The 19,478-nt window shown below is 55.2% G+C and overlaps 1 protein-coding gene across 1 annotated transcript in view; it reads left to right on the forward strand.

Moving 5' to 3' along the window:
• The window catches only part of CHD5 (chromodomain helicase DNA binding protein 5), a 30,161-nt gene extending 13,694 nt beyond the window's left edge, over positions 1–16,467 (forward strand). The window contains exons 13-42 of the mRNA XM_010565387.1: positions 1,422–1,553; positions 2,128–2,236; positions 2,533–2,724; positions 2,810–3,010; positions 3,408–3,545; positions 4,100–4,221; positions 4,797–4,970; positions 5,735–5,876; positions 6,091–6,222; positions 6,723–6,840; positions 7,280–7,404; positions 8,225–8,456; positions 8,547–8,672; positions 8,798–8,970; positions 9,702–9,876; positions 10,356–10,448; positions 10,916–11,004; positions 11,203–11,336; positions 11,741–11,885; positions 12,313–12,472; positions 12,620–12,699; positions 12,822–12,951; positions 13,550–13,639; positions 14,042–14,179; positions 14,422–14,530; positions 14,735–14,867; positions 15,389–15,584; positions 15,924–16,087; positions 16,181–16,295; positions 16,417–16,467. Of these exons, the coding sequence (XP_010563689.1) occupies positions 1,422–1,553; positions 2,128–2,236; positions 2,533–2,724; positions 2,810–3,010; positions 3,408–3,545; positions 4,100–4,221; positions 4,797–4,970; positions 5,735–5,876; positions 6,091–6,222; positions 6,723–6,840; positions 7,280–7,404; positions 8,225–8,456; positions 8,547–8,672; positions 8,798–8,970; positions 9,702–9,876; positions 10,356–10,448; positions 10,916–11,004; positions 11,203–11,336; positions 11,741–11,885; positions 12,313–12,472; positions 12,620–12,699; positions 12,822–12,951; positions 13,550–13,639; positions 14,042–14,179; positions 14,422–14,530; positions 14,735–14,867; positions 15,389–15,584; positions 15,924–16,087; positions 16,181–16,295; positions 16,417–16,424 (4,075 nt within the window). The 3' untranslated portion in view covers positions 16,425–16,467. The remainder of the gene's footprint in view (positions 1–1,421; positions 1,554–2,127; positions 2,237–2,532; positions 2,725–2,809; positions 3,011–3,407; positions 3,546–4,099; positions 4,222–4,796; positions 4,971–5,734; positions 5,877–6,090; positions 6,223–6,722; positions 6,841–7,279; positions 7,405–8,224; positions 8,457–8,546; positions 8,673–8,797; positions 8,971–9,701; positions 9,877–10,355; positions 10,449–10,915; positions 11,005–11,202; positions 11,337–11,740; positions 11,886–12,312; positions 12,473–12,619; positions 12,700–12,821; positions 12,952–13,549; positions 13,640–14,041; positions 14,180–14,421; positions 14,531–14,734; positions 14,868–15,388; positions 15,585–15,923; positions 16,088–16,180; positions 16,296–16,416) is intronic.
• The last annotated feature ends 3,011 nt before the right edge of the window (positions 16,468–19,478 follow it).

A 19,478-nucleotide genomic window follows, 5' to 3' on the forward strand; every position in this document is an offset into this window, starting at 1 on the left:
CCCTGGTAGTGCTGGTGCTGGGCGATGCCGTCGCAAGCCAGGGAGAGGAACGGCAAGGGTGAGCCATGCCACGCTCTCTGGGACCCCCACAAGTTCTGCAGATAAAGGTTGGAGCAGCAGGTCTGCGCACTCTGCAGGTTTTCCCTTCATGCGCAGCTCTCATGGACAGTTTATGTGGTTAGCTGAGCTGCTGGGACTGCCTGCTGCGGGATTTCTGTGCTTGGTTGAGTTCTCCCCCCTGGGACGGGAAGTTCTGGCTGTCCTTCTGCAAAGCCAAAATCTTAGGCTGGTGGAATTTCAGCTGCTGGCTTGTTTCAAGGTCTCTGTCGCCTTGGAGGTTTGCTCCCAAGGTGAAGCTAAGGCCTGGAGTGAATCGATGCCTGTCTTATTTTTGTTTCCACTACCTTGTGCGTTAAAAATAGAGATAGTAAATTTTCCCAAAGGTGGATGCACAAGGTTGTTCTGCTCTTCCTAGACGTATTGTTTCTGTCCCTTTTATGGCCTAATCATTCTGTAAATTTCTGCTGCAACCTGGTGATGAGTCTTGCTTCCATCAATGGTACCCTGCGGCTGCTGCTCCTCTCCTAAACTGCTTTGGAACAGCAGCCCTTTTCCATGTAGGTCATTTGTTCCTCTTGGAAACCATGTGGCACCTCTGCACTCTTGGCAAAGGTGAGGCACCAGCAGGGATTTGTGTGGTACGCGTTGTTCCTGCTTACCTCCCCTGATGCTGCTAGGGACGGTGCCCGAGGAGAGGAGTTTGAGCAGGTGCCTGACTTCCTTATGAAGCCTTGACATTTGCATTTCTTTTCTGTGGAAGAAATTTCCTGCATATGAAATGTGCTGTGCAGGTGGCTTTTTTACATCAAGTGGCTAGAGACACCTTTTTGTTGAATTTCTACGTTTCAAGTGGCAACTTGAAGTTTCAAGCAGTGACTCTGCTTGAAGGATGCTTGGCAGAAAATAAAGCAAGCTGTCTGGCTAATTTTCACGCGAGCTTTACGTTGTCTGCTAATAAGGCAAGGGTTTTTTCCTCATAGGCATATAATCAGACTCGGTAGTGTGTTTATTCATTTTTCAGTGTAAGCAAAACTTCACAGAGCAGTGAATGCTGCAGGAGAAAGAAGGGTCAACACTGGTATTCATCCAGTCCTGGTAAAACTGGAAAACGAGGTTGCCCAGTGGAATGGAAGAGGAGCCTTTAAAGCTCAATGATTTAACACATGCAGCAGATTAATAGGCATTTCTGCAGGAAAGCGTAGATACTTTCTTTCTGTTTTTCTACCTCTGTTTGGATGTCGTGGTCTGTAGGTAAAAGCAGAGGATGAAGCATCCAGGTTCGGGGAAGCAGGCTACAGCTAGCTGCTTCCCGGGGGTCAAGTGTCATTTCACTGACAGGCTTTTCATGCCCTGCGTTACAGCTTTGATAAAAAGGGAGACATCCATTACCTGATCAAGTGGAAAGACCTGCCCTACGACCAGTGCACCTGGGAGATCGACGAGATAGACATCCCGTACTATGAAAACCTCAAACACCTCTACTGGAACCACAGGTACGAGCCAGCTGGGTGGTGGGACTGCAGCTGGGCTGCCACAGCCTGGGAGAGCCTGGCAGAGCTGGGGCAGCCTGTGCAGGCCTTGGGACGACTGGGAACTTGTAGGTGACCCCTTTGGAACATACTGGCACCGCTCGCAGGAACCTCTCTTCAGAGACCAGTGGCCAAGTGCTTTCGGAAAGCTGGCTCTCCTGAAATGCCATTTCGGGGCTGCTGGGAAATCTAGCCTACCTGTTGTTTTCCAGCCTGTGCTCCCCTTCCCCTACGTTTATACTGCCGTAATATTTGTGGTCTCACTGCACTTCAGGGCAGCTCCGTGGCACTGCTGCCTGTCTGTTTTGGGGGAAAACCACAGTACTCTGATGAGATTGCTGTTCTGCATTCTGGAATGATGTGGCATGGACTGCTGGGAGGGGAAAGTTAACACTCCAGGAGTGCCCATGCTAACTGGGCCAGAAAAGCTCCCGTGGGGAAAAGGCAGTGGAGTTTGAGAGGTGGTTCTGTCCCTCGGCTTGGGGACTGGGAGAGGAATGCCCGTCTGCCTTTTCCTGATGCGCACTGGCTGTTGCAGGGAGCTGATGCTGGGGGAGGACACGCGCCCTCTGAAGAAGCTGAACAAGAAAGGAAAAAAGCTGAAAGAGGAGAAGCTGGAAAAGCCTCCAGAAACGCCTCTCGTGGATGTGAGTAAGAAGAGCAGGGGCAGCGCAATGGTGTGTGAGCTCAGAGACAGAGGTCTGTCTGGCCCCCCCCATCCTGTTGCCCTTTTCTCCTCTAGTTCCCTTGGGGACCCTGGTGTTTTTTTTCATTGAAAGCTCCGCAGTGGTTTTGCTGTGAGGAGCCTGAGGGCTGGGCTGGGGACTGTGTCTGCATCTCTTTTCAGGCTGTTCGGTGTCACAAGGCTAAAGAGGGATGTGCTTGGCCTCAGAGAAAGGAGGGGGAGTTGGTTCTCACTGCTTTGCGTCGTGTCTCTTTTCAGCCTACAGTGAAGTTTGACAAGCAGCCATGGTACATCGATGCCACGGGAGGCACGCTCCATCCTTACCAGCTCGAAGGGCTAAACTGGCTGAGATTTTCCTGGGCCCAAGGAACGGATACTATCCTGGCTGATGAGATGGGGCTGGGGAAGACTGTGCAGACTATTGTGTTCTTGTATTCCCTGTACAAGGAGGTGAGTGGAGCATCCAGCGGTCCCCAACGTGGCCGAGAGCTGCTCAGTACGGGGAGAACAGCTTGGACTTTGTCTCCCTGAGCAGGGCCACTCTAAAGGGCCGTATCTGGTCAGCGCCCCTCTCTCCACCATCATCAACTGGGAGCGCGAGTTTGAGATGTGGGCACCCGACTTCTATGTCGTGACCTACACGGGCGACAAAGAAAGCCGGTCGGTCATCCGGGAAAATGAATTTTCTTTTGAAGACAACGCCATCCGGAGTGGAAAGAAGGTCTTCCGGATGAAGGTGGGAGCTAAGTCTTTGCCCTACCCGGTAGCTTTAACCATCAGCTAGAAGGGGAGAGAGCAGAATTTGATCCGGAGGAGGAGGTTGGTTAGGTCCCTAATCAGCTGTTTTCCAAAGAGCTTGCACAGTTGACAGATGCAGGAGATTTGTGATGAGCTTTAAAGACTTGTGCCAGACCCTTTTCTGTTTCTGTAGTCCCCTACGTGGTTCTAACGTTCAGATGCGTATAGATTTTCTGCTGGCACGACTCATGCCTCGGCCCTGCTGCCGGTGCTGTGCAGTGCAGTGCAGGCAGCCCCTCCTTTTCTCCTTGGGTCATGTACAGCAGCAGCGAAGGTGGAGGCTATCCCATTCCTTGCTCTCTTATTGTAGCTTTTCTCTCCTTCTGCTCCTCCAGAAGGAAGCGCAGATCAAGTTCCATGTCCTGCTCACCTCCTACGAGCTGATCACTATTGACCAGGCGGTGCTGGGCTCCATTGAGTGGGCCTGTCTGGTGGTGGATGAAGCGCACAGGCTGAAGAACAACCAGTCCAAAGTAGGTACTAGATATTTGTCAGCAATTTTTGTGGTGTGGCTGGTGCCATAAAGATATGGCACCCAAGCACTGGTGGTCTGCTGCTCCGTGCTTTTCTCCCTGGGAGCTGAATGGTCTCCTCATCTCGCACAGGCTCTGCCTGGGACCCGCGTTTCAGTGGATTTGCTCTCTTTAACACCCTCTGGCATTAAAAATCCTTCAGCAGTGGAAGAGGCAGCAGCCTAGCTGCCTGCCTGCCAGCCCTTGGATGGGCTGTCATGGAAAGGAATCGATCCCTCTCCTTACTCTCCCCTTTACCTGAGGCTAAATGTGGTCTCTGGCCCCTGGGACCTTCACACAATCCCCAGCGCAGGTGTGACCCAAGGACATTCAGGATTGCTGCCTGTGCTTGATGGGGATGGTTCGCAGCAGGACAGGCAAGCTGCGGTCTGGTCTGCGAGCCTGGTGGGAGGGAGAGGTTACTGCTGAGTCTCCCTGTGTGCAGCCTGCAGAGTCCCCGGATGACTAACTGGCTCCTCTGAGCTTTTTTCACCTAACCTCATTTCTTTTCCCAGTTCTTTAGAGTATTAAATAGCTACAAGATCGATTACAAGCTGCTGCTCACCGGCACTCCACTCCAGAACAACTTGGAAGAGCTCTTCCACCTGCTCAATTTCCTGACTCCTGAGAGGTTTAAGTAAGTTGCGCTAGTTCCCCCTCTCCGAAAAGGGAAAGCAGCTGGGACCTGGCTGGCAGCGTGGCTCAGCAGAGGTTTCCTGGGGCTCCTGTCTGTGTGGGGGTGTCTGGATCCAGTTACTGCTGTGCCAGTGTCACTGATCTGCGCCAGCAGGCGGGTGGCAAAGTGCATCGTCCCCGTGGCTTGTTGTAGCAGCTGCATGCACGTTTAATGTAACCCCATATTTATTCCCGTGGACTAGAACTTCTTGGGTCCTGTGTGTAGCTATTGCCTTGCTATCAGACAGGAGATTTGTGAGTGGGGACCTGAAACCTGCCTTCTCTTCCCTCTCTGAGGAGAGAGAGGTACTTTGGGGAACTTGTTCAGACCTTGTATTAGTGCATTTAGTGTGGATTTCCCCTCAGCCATCAGTGCAGCTCCTTGGCCTGGCTTTTGCTCTGCTCAGATACAGGCATGGGAGCATTACCTCATCGTGTACCCTCTGCCCTTGTTTTCAAGTCACAAAGAAACAGACATCTTCGCTTTCGCGCATCCCATTGTCGCTCAGCACTCTCTGGTTCTGGCTGCTTTCACAGTAACCTGGAGGGGTTCCTGGAGGAGTTTGCAGACATCTCCAAGGAGGACCAGATCAAAAAGCTCCATGATCTGCTGGGTCCCCACATGCTGCGGCGGCTCAAGGCAGATGTGTTCAAGAACATGCCGGCCAAGACAGAGCTGATCGTGAGAGTGGAGCTGAGCCAGATGCAGAAGTGAGTAATTCCAGAGCAGCTTCCCCGGGGTGGCTGGCTGGCTTCCCTCACCCTGCCTCATCTGCGACATGGCGGGGTGTCAGTGGGGTTCGACAGGTCAGAGACACCCTGCTGTCCTCAAGACTGCTGCAGGAAGAGCTGGAGCGCTTTCTGTCTCACCGGGGAGCACGTTCAGTCTGGGTAAATTGGGCTCTGTGCAGTCCTGGCTGCTCAGCAGGGAGCATTTGATGCTGTCAGGCTCTCGGTGTGGCTCTGCTACTTCTGGGGGGCACAGAGAAAACCCTGAGGTTGAATCCTCATCTCCCTCCTCCTGTTCTCGGCACCGGGGCACCAGCCTGTGCTGCCAGCTCGCCTGGCGTCAGTCTGCAGCATTGCTGCTGCCCCAGGGCATGCTTGCTGGACTCTGTTTTGGGCTGACTTGCTCAGCTTCAGCGGTATCTTCTGCCGAGATGGGGGACTTTTCGGGAAGGTCATGTCAATTCTTCCCAGCACGGTGGGCCAAGGCTCGGTTTACACCCAGCAGCAGGGAGTGTTCCTAGCCACTGTGCCCACAAGTCTGTCCCACTTACAAGTGCTGCGATATCCACAGAGCAATCAAATAAACCCGACTCTGGACTGAGGGTGCTGAACCGTTGCTTTTAAAAATGTCCAGATGTCCCTTTTGAAGTGATGCGAGTGGGGTTTAATTTGGTGCTGTCCTGCTCACGCCAGTCCCGTATCTGGCCGAATTAACAAGGGTGCCTATCCTGTCCTCGTTCCCGCAGGAAGTACTACAAGTTCATACTGACGAGGAATTTCGAAGCCCTGAATTCGAAAGGTGGTGGGAACCAGGTCTCGCTGCTCAACATCATGATGGACCTAAAGAAGTGCTGTAATCACCCGTACCTCTTCCCTGTGGCAGCAGTGGTATGTCAACTGTATTTGCACCGTGGAGGCATTTCTCAGAATATTGTGTGTAAGCCGTCGGTGGGGGCTGTTTCTGTGATCTTGCTTTGGTTAACGGTGTGGGTTTTCATGCGAGTGGTTTCATACAAGGATTTTGCCTTGGAAATGCATGTGAATTTCTGCATGAAGTTAACGAGTGTCGTCCTCGAGGAGGCTAACCAGGATGCCTTGACAGGAGGCCCCAGTTCTGCCCAATGGATCCTACGATGGGAATTCTTTGGTCAAATCTTCTGGGAAACTGATGCTGCTCCAAAAGATGCTGAAGAAGTTACGGGATGGGGGTCACAGAGTTCTCATCTTCTCCCAGGTGAGCGCAGGGAAGGATTAATAATAAATACATCTTTAAAGGATTTTTTTTGTTCTGTATGAGAATTTTGTGCTAGGAACAGATAGCAATAGGTGGAAGAGCTGGTGACAGCTTCTCCCCCAGACAGTGTGGCAGCCGTGGCCGTCATGACGGATGGACTGCGTCGCAGCTCTCTCCTGAGGGAGTGCCTGTTGTGTTTAAAACCTCTTTTATCTACGGATAAAGAGGAGATAACAGCAATAGTGCTCCCCTTCGGGGAGGGCCATTCAGACATGATTCCCTTGTGCTGGCAAAGCTGCCTGTAGAAGACGAGATGCGAGTGTCACTCCACTGGCAGTTGCCTGTTGGCCGTACTCTACCGTTGGCAGTTCCACCACCACTTGGCCTCTGGGCTGCCGGCAGGGGCCTGGCCAGGCAGGGCAGGCCCCCGGGGGACGCGGGGGGAGGCAGGGAGCCGGACCACGCAGAGCTGTTTGTGCCAGGGTCACCTTGTCCTGCAGATGACGAAGATGCTGGACTTGCTGGAGGACTTCCTGGAGTACGAAGGCTACAAGTACGAGCGGATAGATGGGGGCATCACCGGCGGCCTGCGCCAGGAGGCCATAGACAGGTTTAATGGTACTCGCGTTTCTGCGTCGCCGAGGAGAGGGTGCGGGGTGGATGCGCAGCACGCAGCCAGCAGCAGGGTGGGCTGGCTGCGCCTGAGAGCCCTGCTCGCCCGCAGGAGAGGTGGCAGGGGGTTGCCTGCACATCGGTTTTGCCGCGCTCGGCAGGTCCGGCTTCCCGAGGCATGGCGGGGGCTGCTCATACCGTGGCGTTAAGCCTTTGAGTTGGGTCCCACAATGAACCCTGGAGCGTGCCAGCAGCAGGCTGCCTGGTTTGAGGGTTAAACCATGACACCAAGGAATGATGTGTTCTCACTCCTTGCCTTCCCTGCCTGTTGCTTGTTGGCTTAGACCGACAGTTCCCGCTGTTTTATCCCTAAAGCACGGTACTGCACCTTTCCACATCTCCTTTCTGTCTCACCGTTTGCCACCTGTGGGTTTGTCTTTCTCAGCTCCTGGTGCTCAGCAGTTCTGCTTTCTCCTCTCTACCCGCGCTGGCGGTCTGGGCATAAACCTTGCTACGGCCGACACAGTCATTATTTATGATTCTGACTGGAATCCCCACAATGACATCCAGGTTTCTGACTTTTCCTTTTCCTTCCCGTATAGTAAGTACCTCTCTGGCTCTGCCCTCTGTTTGCATACTCTGCACAGGGAAGCCGGTCTCTTCTCTCAAGAGCTGGTTCTACTCAGGATCCCCCTTCCTGCATCTGCCAGCCTCACCCTGGCCTGTCCACAGCATGGGAGAGACCGGGCACATAAAACTGGCTCTCTTCTGCAGGCTTCTTGCTCTCTCCTGCTGCTTGTTCACAACCGGGTGCCCCCTTCTCTTTTGGGGAGCTTCCACTTGTGTTTCCAAAAGCCCAGGGTGGACCCTAGCTAAGGACTGACCACCAATAGAGCAGGCGAGCAGCCAATGCCTCGGAAAGTAATGGAAAAGTGAAGAGAAATGCGTAACCCTCCCGTGATCCCCGGCCGGGAGAAGGTCCTCTCCAAAGCTACATCTGCTGTTGCCGTCCATTTGGGCCAGCATTTCCTTTGCCTGGGTCCTAGGCAGGAGGACGTGCTGGTGCAGGGTGGTGAAGGAGCAGTGCGGGCCCAGTGAATGTGCAGCTGGAGGGTTCCTAGCGGGAGTGTGTCCTTGCTGCCTGCCTTCAGGCCCTTCAGTTAGGGGCCTCGATGGGGGAGCTGGCTCACCTTCAGTCAGTGGAGGGGGCCAGCATATTCAGGTTGGCTCTGAGGAGCCCCTCTCACTCCACTGCCTTGTAGCCGCTTTGAATGCTGAATTCACCCTTGCCCTGGCAGTGCCATTGCGCAGCCTGGAGGGGTGAGAAACCAGGACTCCTTGGCCGGCATGGCACGGTGCTGCCCTTGACAGCTTCATTTTCTGCCCGCAGGCTTTCAGCAGAGCTCACCGCATCGGCCAGAACAAGAAGGTGATGATCTACCGCTTTGTGACTAGAGCCTCTGTTGAAGAGCGCATCACCCAGGTGGCCAAAAGGAAGATGATGCTCACCCACCTCGTGGTCCGCCCGGGGCTCGGCTCCAAGTCGGGCTCCATGACCAAGCAAGAGCTGGATGACATCCTCAAGTTTGGGACAGAAGAGCTCTTCAAGGATGATGTGGAAGGTGAGGTCAGGAAGGCGCTGGGGATGCTCTGCTTGAGGTGGGGTCCTGTCTGAGTTGCTGGGGCTTGTTCTCCTCTTCTTACGCCCGCAGGCATGGTGTCTCAGGGACAGCGGATCACCATGCCGGATGCTGTCACCCCTTTCTCTGACACGCTGTCAACCAAAGGGGGTGCAGTGACTCCTGGCATGAAAAAAAAGCATGGTGGCACCCCACCAGGTGTGTAGCCCCCCTTGGTGGGGTGACCTCTCCCCCTCCCTGGCCCAGCATCCGACCTGAGCTCACCTGGCTCTGGGAGCGGGCATGGTGATTTGCGTTTCCATTCCCCGCACTTTGCTCTCCAGGTGACAATAAGGATGTGGATGACAGCAGCGTGATCCACTATGATGACGCTGCCATCTCTAAGCTTCTGGACCGAAACCAGGATGCGACCGATGACACGGAGCTCCAGAACATGAACGAGTATCTCAGCTCCTTTAAAGTGGCCCAGTATGTTGTGAGAGAAGAGGATGGTGTGGTAATGTGATTAGTATCATGTCTTACAATCGCACCTCTTTGTATGTCCCTTTGTGTTTCTTCTGCTCCCTTTCCTGTTCTTGTGAGCATTTTGGCGTGGGGCAGGACTCCTCCTTGCTCACTCTCTGACAGCTGTAGATGGTTCCAGACCCAGGGGTCCCAGGGCTGCCGGGCCTGGCTGCAGGCAGAGGAAGCAGAGTTGTCGTTGTCCTGTGCAGCCCACGGCGCAAGGCGGGCTCTGTCCTGGTTGGCGTGGGACCTCATTTCAAACAAAGCACCCATCCATAGGCACCCTCTTCTGTCCTTCTGGAGGCTCTTCCCCTGCAGACTGGCAGCACGCACGGTGCTGCTTACGTACCGTGCTGCTGGCATTGGTTTTCCCAGTAGCTGACTGACTTAGTTCCTTCATCTGTTGACAAAGCCGACAGTAGGCTGTTGTTCTGGGAGGTCTCTGCAGATCTGTAGTTTCTCCCTTGGTGTGAGTGTGGGCACTGCCAGGTGGGATGGATGGCAGTGTTCGGAGGAGCTCTTTCTGGGTAGGAGGTTGGCCCAGCCCTTTGGCAGCCTTGCACTGAGGTTGGTATGCCTGGGCAACAACCCGGGAGGCAAATTCCAGCCAGTGGCTCGGTGCCCTCCCTCTTTCCCTGGAGTGCCATTAGAGGACCAGCAGCGGGGCGATGCAGGCAGGTCTGTGGCTGCCTGATCTCAAGCCTCTTGTCTCTTGCTTTGCAGGAGGAGGTGGAACGTGAGATCATCAAGCAAGAGGAGAATGTGGACCCTGACTACTGGGAGAAGCTGCTGCGGCACCACTATGAGCAGCAGCAGGAAGATCTGGCCAGGAACTTGGGGAAAGGGAAGAGAATCCGCAAGCAGGTCAACTACAACGATGCCTCGCAGGAGGACCAAGGTATGGCTGCGGCCGCTTGGCTCCTGGCTGGGCTTGGGGTGGGCAGCAGGCCTGTGGGCTGGCTCTGAAAAGCTGCGCAAAGAGGTTCCCTCACAGACCCACTGGCTGAGTTGTTGCTTGGCATTTCTCTGCCATTTGGTAGACTCTGTACCTCCCTGATTCCTAAACTTTCAGGGATAGAAATTCTTCAAAGATTTTTTTCTTTTTTGGTCCGTAAAGTCTGGTTCTGCCAGAAGAATTCTGGAAGAACATGTCTGTGGGCAAAATACTTGAAACTGGTTTTTTTTCTGTAGAGGAGAATACTAATTTTGGAAAACCTGAGAAGGCGATTTCCTGCTTGTTGTGCCCTCCTCTCTTGCTGCCTGGCAGTGGATGCCAGTTGCACCCATGGGTGGGCTCTCAGCTGTCCTGCGTGTCCCTGCTGGGCAGGGTCCACTGCTCAGGCACTCTTCTAACCTGGCCTCCCTTGCGGTCTGCAGAGTGGCAGGATGAGCTCTCCGACAACCAGTCGGAGTACTCCATTGGCTCTGAGGATGAGGATGAAGACTTTGAAGAGAGGCCAGAAGGTCAGAGTGAGTTAATGCGTTTGCTACTCCAGGGGATTTTGCTCTGCGGGAAGCCCCCGGCACTCAGGTGCAGCAGAAACGTCTGGGCTGGAGGGAGCGGTGTGCTTCTGGGCCTCCATGCAGGGGGAGGTGTCCCCACTTGCCTGCCAGGCAAAGAGATTCCCAAGGCAGGGAAGGCAACCGCCTGTTTCCTTCACCGGTCGCTGCAGGACCTTGGTCTGGTCCTGGCGGTGGAAGGATGGGGGACCGCAGGAGGAATGGGCACCGTACTCCCTTGCTGGTAAGGGCAGAAGAGCACCCCGGCTCAGGGAGGCTGGCAGGATGGGTGGAAGGGGCTCTGCAGCCTGGGCTGCCGCTCTGCCCGGCTTCTGCTCCCGTCGGGAGGCAGTGCAGGAAGCCTGGGGCACCTGAGTGCTTTGGCTGTCCTTCCTCGCTGCCTGGGCCCATCCATCACTGAGGCTGCTTGACTCTAGGTGGCAGAAGACAATCCCGGAGGCAGCTGAAGAGTGACCGGGATAAGCCTCTCCCTCCTTTGCTGGCAAGAGTTGGGGGAAATATCGAGGTGAGTGTTGGCCTCAGCCGGAGCACGACTGATGCGGCTGTGCCGGGGCTGCCCTGGGCTCGCAGGCTGGACTACTCTGTGCTGAGTTGCCTGCACGTCGGTCCTGGTCCAGCACGGCTGTAACAGCTGCGAGGCTCCGAGATGCCACGTGCTTCCGAAGCCGCATTGTGGTCACGGCAATGCCTCCACTCCCTGCAGGTTCTTGGCTTCAACGCCCGCCAGCGCAAGGCTTTCCTGAATGCCATCATGCGCTGGGGCATGCCGCCCCAGGATGCCTTCAACTCTCACTGGCTGGTCCGGGATCTGCGAGGGAAGAGCGAGAAGGAGTTCAGGTACAGGGGCTCCCGGGCAGGCAGGGCGAGGCCTGTCCTGGGCTCTGCTTGATTGTGGCGAGTGCTTAGCTCGCGCATTCGGGATGAACCCCAATCGCCCTGTTGTCTTGCCGTGTCACCGTCTCTGCCATGCTCCCCAGGGCAAGGCGGAGGCTGCGCTGTGACGAAGCCCACTGGGCAGCAGTAGCCCAAGTGCCTGCATACCCCCAGCATGGTTTATTTTTGGGGAGGCAATGCCCGTTTCATTTGAGAGGGCTGCTATCATTCTGTGTGTGATAGGCTAAATCTTAGCCTGGGTGCGAGACTCTGCCCTCACCCGTGGGTGAAAGCAGACGGTCTGGGTGCTTGCCTCAGCAAGGGGTCTGTGGGCTGAGCTGGACTGAGGTCTGGCTTTCCTTCTGCAGGGCGTACGTCTCTCTCTTCATGAGACATTTGTGCGAACCTGGGGCAGACGGTGCTGAAACCTTTGCGGATGGCGTTCCCCGGGAAGGGCTGTCGCGCCAGCACGTGCTGACTCGGATAGGAGTCATGTCACTAGTAAGGAAGAAGGTGGGTGAGCGAAATGTTCAATGTGCCATTTCAGGTGTGTTCTGGAGACTTGTGGGTTTCATTGGCTGTCGAATGCCTCTCACCAGGGATCCCCTGCTGAATCTCCCAGGCTTAGGGCGCATCCGTTTTTGTCATAAATGTATAGGGGATGGTAATGCAAACGGCCTTTCAAACCCTGCTGCTTCTTTCCCTGGGAGGGACATAGGGATGAGAAGGTATTCAATAGCCTGGCTGGCAAAAAAGAGAAATCATGCTGGCGGCTTGCTGGATCTCCGAGCCATAGTGTCAGGCGTCCCTGGCAGGGTGGGTGTAGCGATCCTGCCGCTTTGTGCCTCTGCGGGTGGAGCAGCCTGCACTTGCCAGCTCTGCGGCACCGGGCTGGAAACATCTCCGCTGTGTTTGACTTGATGGTGTGCGCCTGCCCCAGGTCCAGGAGTTTGAGCATGTCAATGGGAAGTACAGCACTCCAGATCTCATCGTTGAGGGCCCAGAGAGCAAGAAGTCTGGTGAGATTGTGTCCTCGGGTCCCAACACCCCCATCCCGGCCAGCCCAGCACATATGCACACGGGATCTGTGGCCCTTGCGGGTAGGTGTGCCTACAGGCTTCCAGGGTATCGTGGCTTTGGTCTGCCTTGGGAAGGGAGGTGGGCCAAGAGGCCAGAAGGGCTTGCAGGTGTCTGCCTACCCCTCTGGGGCCCCGTTCAATGGCTTTCTTGCTTTGCTGTTGCTACAGACAAAATAGAAACCCAACTCGGGTTCCAGGAGGAAAAGGAGCAAGTGGAGCAGAAGTCCAGGAAGGTGTCTGACAGCCAGGTAGGGTGGCTTCTTCCAGCAGTTCTGCCAGGAGGCCTTCTCATGGTCTGCCCAGAAACTTGGAGCGCTCCCTGAGGAACAGGCAAGGCTGGGCTGATCTGGTGCGGGCGCTTTACGTTCAGGTGCCTGTGAGCGCTGAGAAGGTGGAAAGTGAAGAGCGCACAGAAAGCTGTGACAGCAAGGAGAAGCTGAGGGTGGAGAAGCAAGAGGAGAGTGAAAAGACTGAGCCTTCTCCTGAGCCCCTGGTGAAAGGTGAGGAGTCTCTTTGGCTTGGACGAACACGATGCCCATGCGCGGGCTCCACTCTCAGTTGTGGCTGGGACTTCTGTGGGGCTGTGGCACCCAGCAGTGGCATCGATTTGTGCTGGAGAAGTTCTACAGCTCAAGTCGTTTGGAGCCCAGGGCGTGCACCCTAGAAGTCTGGGACGTGCTGGCACTCCTGACGGGTGGGCTTCCCCTCTGGTGGGAGGCTGTGGTGCTCGCACCTTGCTTGGGTCTTATGCTTCTCTGTATCGCAGTGGGAAACCTGAATATTGCAAGGTCCTGTAGTGATTCCTGAAAAAACAACAGTTCCAGGTTGTAAATTATCAGAAGTGCTCATTCTGGGGAGCATTTTCTGTTCCTAATAATATGTTTCTTCAGCTGTCTCAAGGAAGAGGGAAAACTAAATACGTTTTCCTGATAAAATGCATCATAATATTCTGTTAGAAGTTTTTTCAAATGCCTTGAATGTACAAACAGTGTAATCGCTTTACCCCGAAAGGGAAAGTCTATCCAGACAGTAAGTTGTTGTTCCCTGAAAAGCGTTTTGCAGTCCAGGCTTTTCTCATGGTCCCCTTCCCTTCTGCAGATGAGGGCATTCAAGAGAAGGAGAAGCCTTTGGAGAAGCCGGAGTTGAACAGCAGCCCGGGGAAAGGGGAGGACAAAGAAGTCAAACCAGGTGAGGTGTGAGGAGGCTTTGGGGTGGGGAAGCGGTGTGAAGGGCCTCCAAAACAAGGCAGGTGCCTGGCACGGAGGCGAGGGAGCGTGTCTGCGGGGTGACGGCGAGGACAACCGTCGGCACCCACAGCAGCTGGTGCTGCCGTCTGGTGATGCTCGGGAGCCACCAGCGGACACAAGATGCTGTTATGGTGGGCGCTGCCTGTACTTGCTGTGCAAACAGTAGGACCTGCCGAAAGAGGCAGGTGGTCAGCTGCTGCGGAGCAGAGAGCAGGCTGGTGGCTTTTCCAGTGGTGACTTTAGCAGGGAGTTCCTCTGGCAGCTGATGGGGCAGGAAAGACCCCAGTTGGTCTTTTGGCAGAGTACGATTAGACAGGCGTGATTTCTTGCGTTTGCCAAGCAGAGGACGCCAAGGCGGAGGAGAAGGAGCAAAGCGAGGCTCAGCAAAACGGTGACAGAGAGGAAGAGGAGGATGGAAAGAAGGATGACAGAAACATGAACTTCCGATTCATGTTCAACATCGCTGACGGCGGCTTTACAGGTAAGAGTAAGAGACGAGGCATTGGCCGCTTCTGCAGAGCTTCTACACGGAAGCTCTGAGCCTGTGCAAGAAATGCGAACCGTGTGGAAAGGTTGGACAGGATGGTGCTTCGCCTGGCAGCAGGCTGTCTCGATTTTGCGCTGTGCCCCGGGAGATTTCATTGCTCGCCCTGCCTGATGCGCTGCACGATGTCCCCGGCAGCCCCGCTGGCTGACCCGGCTGTCTCGCTTCTGCTTCCGCAGAGCTGCACACACTGTGGCAGAACGAGGAGAGGGCTGCCATCTCCTCTGGCAAGATCTACGACATCTGGCACCGCCGACACGACTACTGGCTGTTGGCAGGAATTGTCACGTACCCTTTGACTTGGCGGGAGCGTGCCTCCCGTTTTTGGCTGGCAGGAAGGCGGCGAGGCAAGGGAGGCCTCAGCGGGGCGCGGGACCTGGGGTGACGGTGCGGTGACGAGCAGGGAGGGGGTTTGGCAATGCGGTGTCGCCGTGGGGCAGTGGGTGTGCTGTCGGCTGGCTGGTTCTTCCCTTGACGCTCCCTCTGCGCCAGTCACGGCTATGCCCGCTGGCAGGACATCCAGAATGACCCACGCTACGTGATCCTGAATGAGCCGTTCAAGTCGGAGATACATAAGGGGAACTACCTCGAGATGAAGAACAAGTTCCTTGCCCGGCGGTTCAAGGCGAGTTGCAGGTCCAGGGCTGGTGAGTTCTTACCGGGTGGGGGGACCAGAGCGGCTCCCCAAAGCCGTCGGGGAGCCCGCCAGTGCCTTCTGGGAGCGGAGCAGGGAGCAGTCGTGGGCTTTGTGAGGGGCTCGTGCTTGCCGGAGGAGAGCAGGCAACCGGGGCTTGATCCCGGGGAGCTCACGGGCTCTGCAGCACGGTGCATGGGATGGGGCTGGCTGCCCTGGGCTCCTCTCTGCGAGCGGGCCAGGCTGGGTGCTCTGCCCGCTCCCGGTATGTGCGATGCTGTGGAAATGCTGCCCAAATTCCCTTCTGGATGCTCTGTGTCTGAACGGGATAAGAAAACATAAGGGCTAAGCCTGTTCCCCCAAGAGTTTCTGGGAGTGAGGCTGGTGGGGAGCAGGGCAGGACAGAGGCTCTGCTGGCGTGAACCACCTGGGCAGCTGGAGCCTGTGGAGTGGTACCGGTTTACACCGGAGCAGGGGCTGGTCCTGAATCCTTCCCCTCCTGTACCTCCCAGTTGCTGGAGCAGGCCCTGGTGATCGAGGAGCAGCTGCGGAGGGCTGCGTACCTCAACATGACCCAAGACCCCAGTCACCCGGCCATGGCATTGAACGCCCGTCTGGCTGAAGTGGAGTGCCTTGCCGAGAGCCACCAGCATCTCTCCAAAGAGTCCCTGGCTGGGAACAAGCCCGCGAATGCCGTCCTGCACAAGGGTGCGTGCTGGTGGAGGGGGGGACCTGGAACCTGCCCCAGCAGGGGTGAGAAGGGTTTGCCACTCTGACTGTGGGGAAATCCAGCCGGGACGTCGTCCCCGTCTCGCATTCCCTCAGCCAGGAGCTGCCTGCTCCTCCCCAGCTCGCTTTGCCGGCGAGGGCAGTGGCACACTGCCGCTGCAGCCTGCGGTGATGGGGGTCCGCAGTGCTCTTTGCCATCAGCTCCCTGCTGCTGGAGCTCGCCAATCCCCATGGCTGGGATGCTGGGGGGGCTCCCGCCTCTGCCAGGGGTCCGGCGGGCATCCCCCTGGTCTGAGTGCCACCTCACTCTGCTCACAGTGCTGAACCAGCTCGAGGAGCTGCTGAGTGACATGAAGGCCGACGTGACGCGCCTGCCGTCCATGCTGTCCCGCATCCCGCCCGTGGCCGCCCGGCTGCAGATGTCTGAGCGGAGCATCCTCAGCCGCCTGGCCACCCGTGGGGGGGACCCCGCCGTCCAGCAGGTCAGCAGGGATGGGGACGGAGCCCCTGGCCGGGGGGTTGGCGGTGGGACCGAGGTGCAGCTCAGTGGCTCTTCTCCCTCCTTACCTCCCCAGGGCTCCTTCGGCTCCTCCCAGATCTATAACAACAACTTTGGGCCAAATTTCCGAGGTCCTGGGCCGGGCGGGATTGTCAATTATAGCCAGATGCCTCTGGGACCGTATGTGACCGGTAGGTCGGGGTTTTGAGCGGATGCTCTGGGGCAGAGAAATTCAGGGGGTGGATTTGAGCGGGCCAGGAGCGTGGCCAAAGGACAGTGGGCAAGCCGGGCATTGCCTCTCTCTCACTGCAGATATTTAGCTGTTCCCGCCATGTTCCTCCGCAGCTCCCGTTTCCAGCTGAGGTAAGGCTGCGCTCGCTGCTCTCGGTGTTTTGTTCGCCAGGGCAGACACGCGAGAGGGTGGGGGGGCCGTATGTGCCGGTGTCCGGCTGTGGCCTCTGGCTTGAGGAACCGCAGCGGGTACTGGCAGCAGAGGTGGGAGCAGGATCCTGCGGGGCTGGAGCCCAGCTGATGGGCAGCTCTCCCTTCTCCCCGCAGCAGCCCCCGGGGGCCAGGGCGGCCCCCCCCAGCCAAAAGCCACCCTGTCACTGGAGGAAGGGCAGGGGAAGCGCGACGGCGTCGCCTGCGTGGAAGATTAGCTGCTGCTGGCGCTGCCAGGCTCTCCCGCTCCTGCTTCAAGTGTGCTTCAACCGACGCAATTCCCCCCACCGTCGCCGGAGCGGCTGGGACAGGGGGTTTCATTTCCATGTACATTTTTTGCACTTTCTTATTGAAGACTTGAAGGGTTGGTCTGGGCGAGGTGGGCTGAGCTGAGAAGGGAGGGAGAGTCACGGTGTTTATGTCTGGTTTTATTGCTGCCTGTGGGGTGTGAGGGGAGGCCGGTGGGTGCCCCGCTTCCCGGCCGGCTGTGCTGGGGGGCCTATCCGGGGCCGAGTCGGCTCCCGCTCCCGAGCTTCCCTGTATGGTCCATTTCTACGTCCTCGTGGTGTTTGAACGCGTGCATGCCTGCCGCCAGCCCCGCTGCTGCAGCCCGCCTGCCCAGCCCTGGCGGGAGCATCGGCGGGCACCAGTGCTGCCGGGGGGAGCCCGGTGCTGTCCCAGCAACGGGGCTGTGGCAAGGTCTGGGGGGGTCCGGGCGTGTGCCGGGCTCGGGGCACACAGGTGGAAGGAGGGGACGGCCGGAGCCGGGATGGGGACACCTGCGAGCGCGGCAACACCGACTGCACCGCGGTGGTGGCCTCTTGCCGGAGGCTGACGGCAGCTGTAAGCAACGCCCCCGTGTTCCCTTCGTACTCCGTGTGTCCCTGTTTCTGTTCTCTGTGTTTTAATAAATCCTTTCGGAAGGATGCAGCGGCAGCCTGGAGGTAGGGGCGAGCGGCTGGGGGGGCGAGGGTCCTGCTGCGGGGGGTGCAGGTGCCTGCGCTGGTGGTGATGGGGGGGGATCCCAGCTACGGTTCCGGCTCTCCTATATGTCAATATGTGCCAATATATATGTAGATATATAGTGTAATTTTTGTATATACACACATATGTATGTATATATCTCTACAGATATATAGAGATGTGTACATATCTATATGTATACATACATGTAAATGTACATAGAACTGTAATTTTTAGATACCTGTGCATGCATGTATATCTTGGTATAAGCATATATAGATAGCAATAGGTATAGATATATATTTATAGCTAAAGGTATAGGTATTTAGGTACAGCTGTATCTATGCGGGGGGGTATATATATATATATACACACCCAGCTGCATATTTTTATAGACATGTGCATAGAATGTATTTGTAATTTTAATACGTGTGTGTTCATGTGTATATATATATATGCTTACATACATATACAGGTGAATATATAGGGGTGTGGGTATATATATAGGTATGGGTAGATAGGCATAGATATATATACATAGATATGGATGTATAGATCTATTTGCATAGGTGCATATACACATAGCTGTATCTGTGTTTATATCTACACATGTAAATACCTATTTATTTGTAATTTATGTGTGTATATACACACATACATATGTATTTAATTCTGATATATTTATATGTAAGTAGATATAAATAGATACAGATAAAGGTGTATAGATATAGCTACACATATAGTATACATGTATGTATGCACAGATACTTGTAACTTTATACATATGTATGAGTAGGTATAGGTTTATATATGTATACAAAGATCTGTGTAGTTCTATAAAGGTAAGTAGGTACAGATATGGATAAATTGACATATCTGAAGGGATCTGGCAGGGGTAGAAGTGTATCTACATCTATAGTGGGTAAATGCATACAGATAGATGTAGGTATTGGCAAAGGTATGTGTCTTTCTACACAGAGAGAGAGAATACACATAGATAGGCGTAGAGATAACTATAGCTAAATTCCAAATACATATATGTCCATGTATATATATAGGCATATGTTTTTATATATAGGTATAGATATGAGTATATATCTATTTGTAATTTTCATATATGTGTGCATATATATACATACTGATATATATGTAGCTATATCAATATATTTACATGGATATGTACACATCTATATATCTACATATATGGATATACACATATAGCTATATATGGCTGTAGATACATAAATACACATCTACAGTGTGTGTTTGTATACATATTATATACGTAGTTTTCATAGGTGTAGCGCATATATATCTACATACATATAGCTATATATATAAATAGGTATGGTATCTGCATAAAAACTGGTATAACTATAGGGATAGAGGTAGATCTACATTTATATATACAGCTGTAGATGTACATGTGTATGCAGGTATACACTTGTCACTTAGGCGTGTGCATATATAGGTGCATCTACATGTAAATAGAGCTAAGGTACGTGTGGATCGAGCACGATATCTCCCCACCTGCTTATAGATGCATGCACCCAGGTGTGCAAGATGTCCATAAATCCCTGCGTCTATATGGGGGGGCTGTACACACGCGCTCACACACTTACCTGCCATCCACCCCGGTCCCCTCCCCGCAGCAGAGCCCAGCCCCATCAGCCCCCCATCATCGCCCCATCCCGCCCCCCAGCCCTGGGAGCAGGTACTCCCCTGGGCGTGCAGCCGCAATGCAGGCAGGGCAGAGGCGAGGGGCCGGGGCACAGGCTGGGGAACAGCTTCGTGTTGTCGGCCTCGCGGGCGTACAGCACCCGCTCGCACCCCCGCGCCCACCGCCTCCGGCAACGCGGCAGGGGGCGGGAGCGACGCATGCAACGGGGTCCCCGCGCCGTGCCGGCGGCACCCGCTTCAGCTGCGGGCAGGGCAGGTCGAGGCTCCCCCCCACCGCGCCCCCCCCCCCC

The sequence above is a fragment of the Haliaeetus leucocephalus genome, unplaced genomic scaffold (assembly GCF_000737465.1).
Source record: "Haliaeetus leucocephalus isolate CR32 unplaced genomic scaffold, Haliaeetus_leucocephalus-4.0 Scaffold190, whole genome shotgun sequence".
In the NCBI taxonomy this organism is placed as follows: domain Eukaryota; kingdom Metazoa; phylum Chordata; class Aves; order Accipitriformes; family Accipitridae; genus Haliaeetus; species Haliaeetus leucocephalus.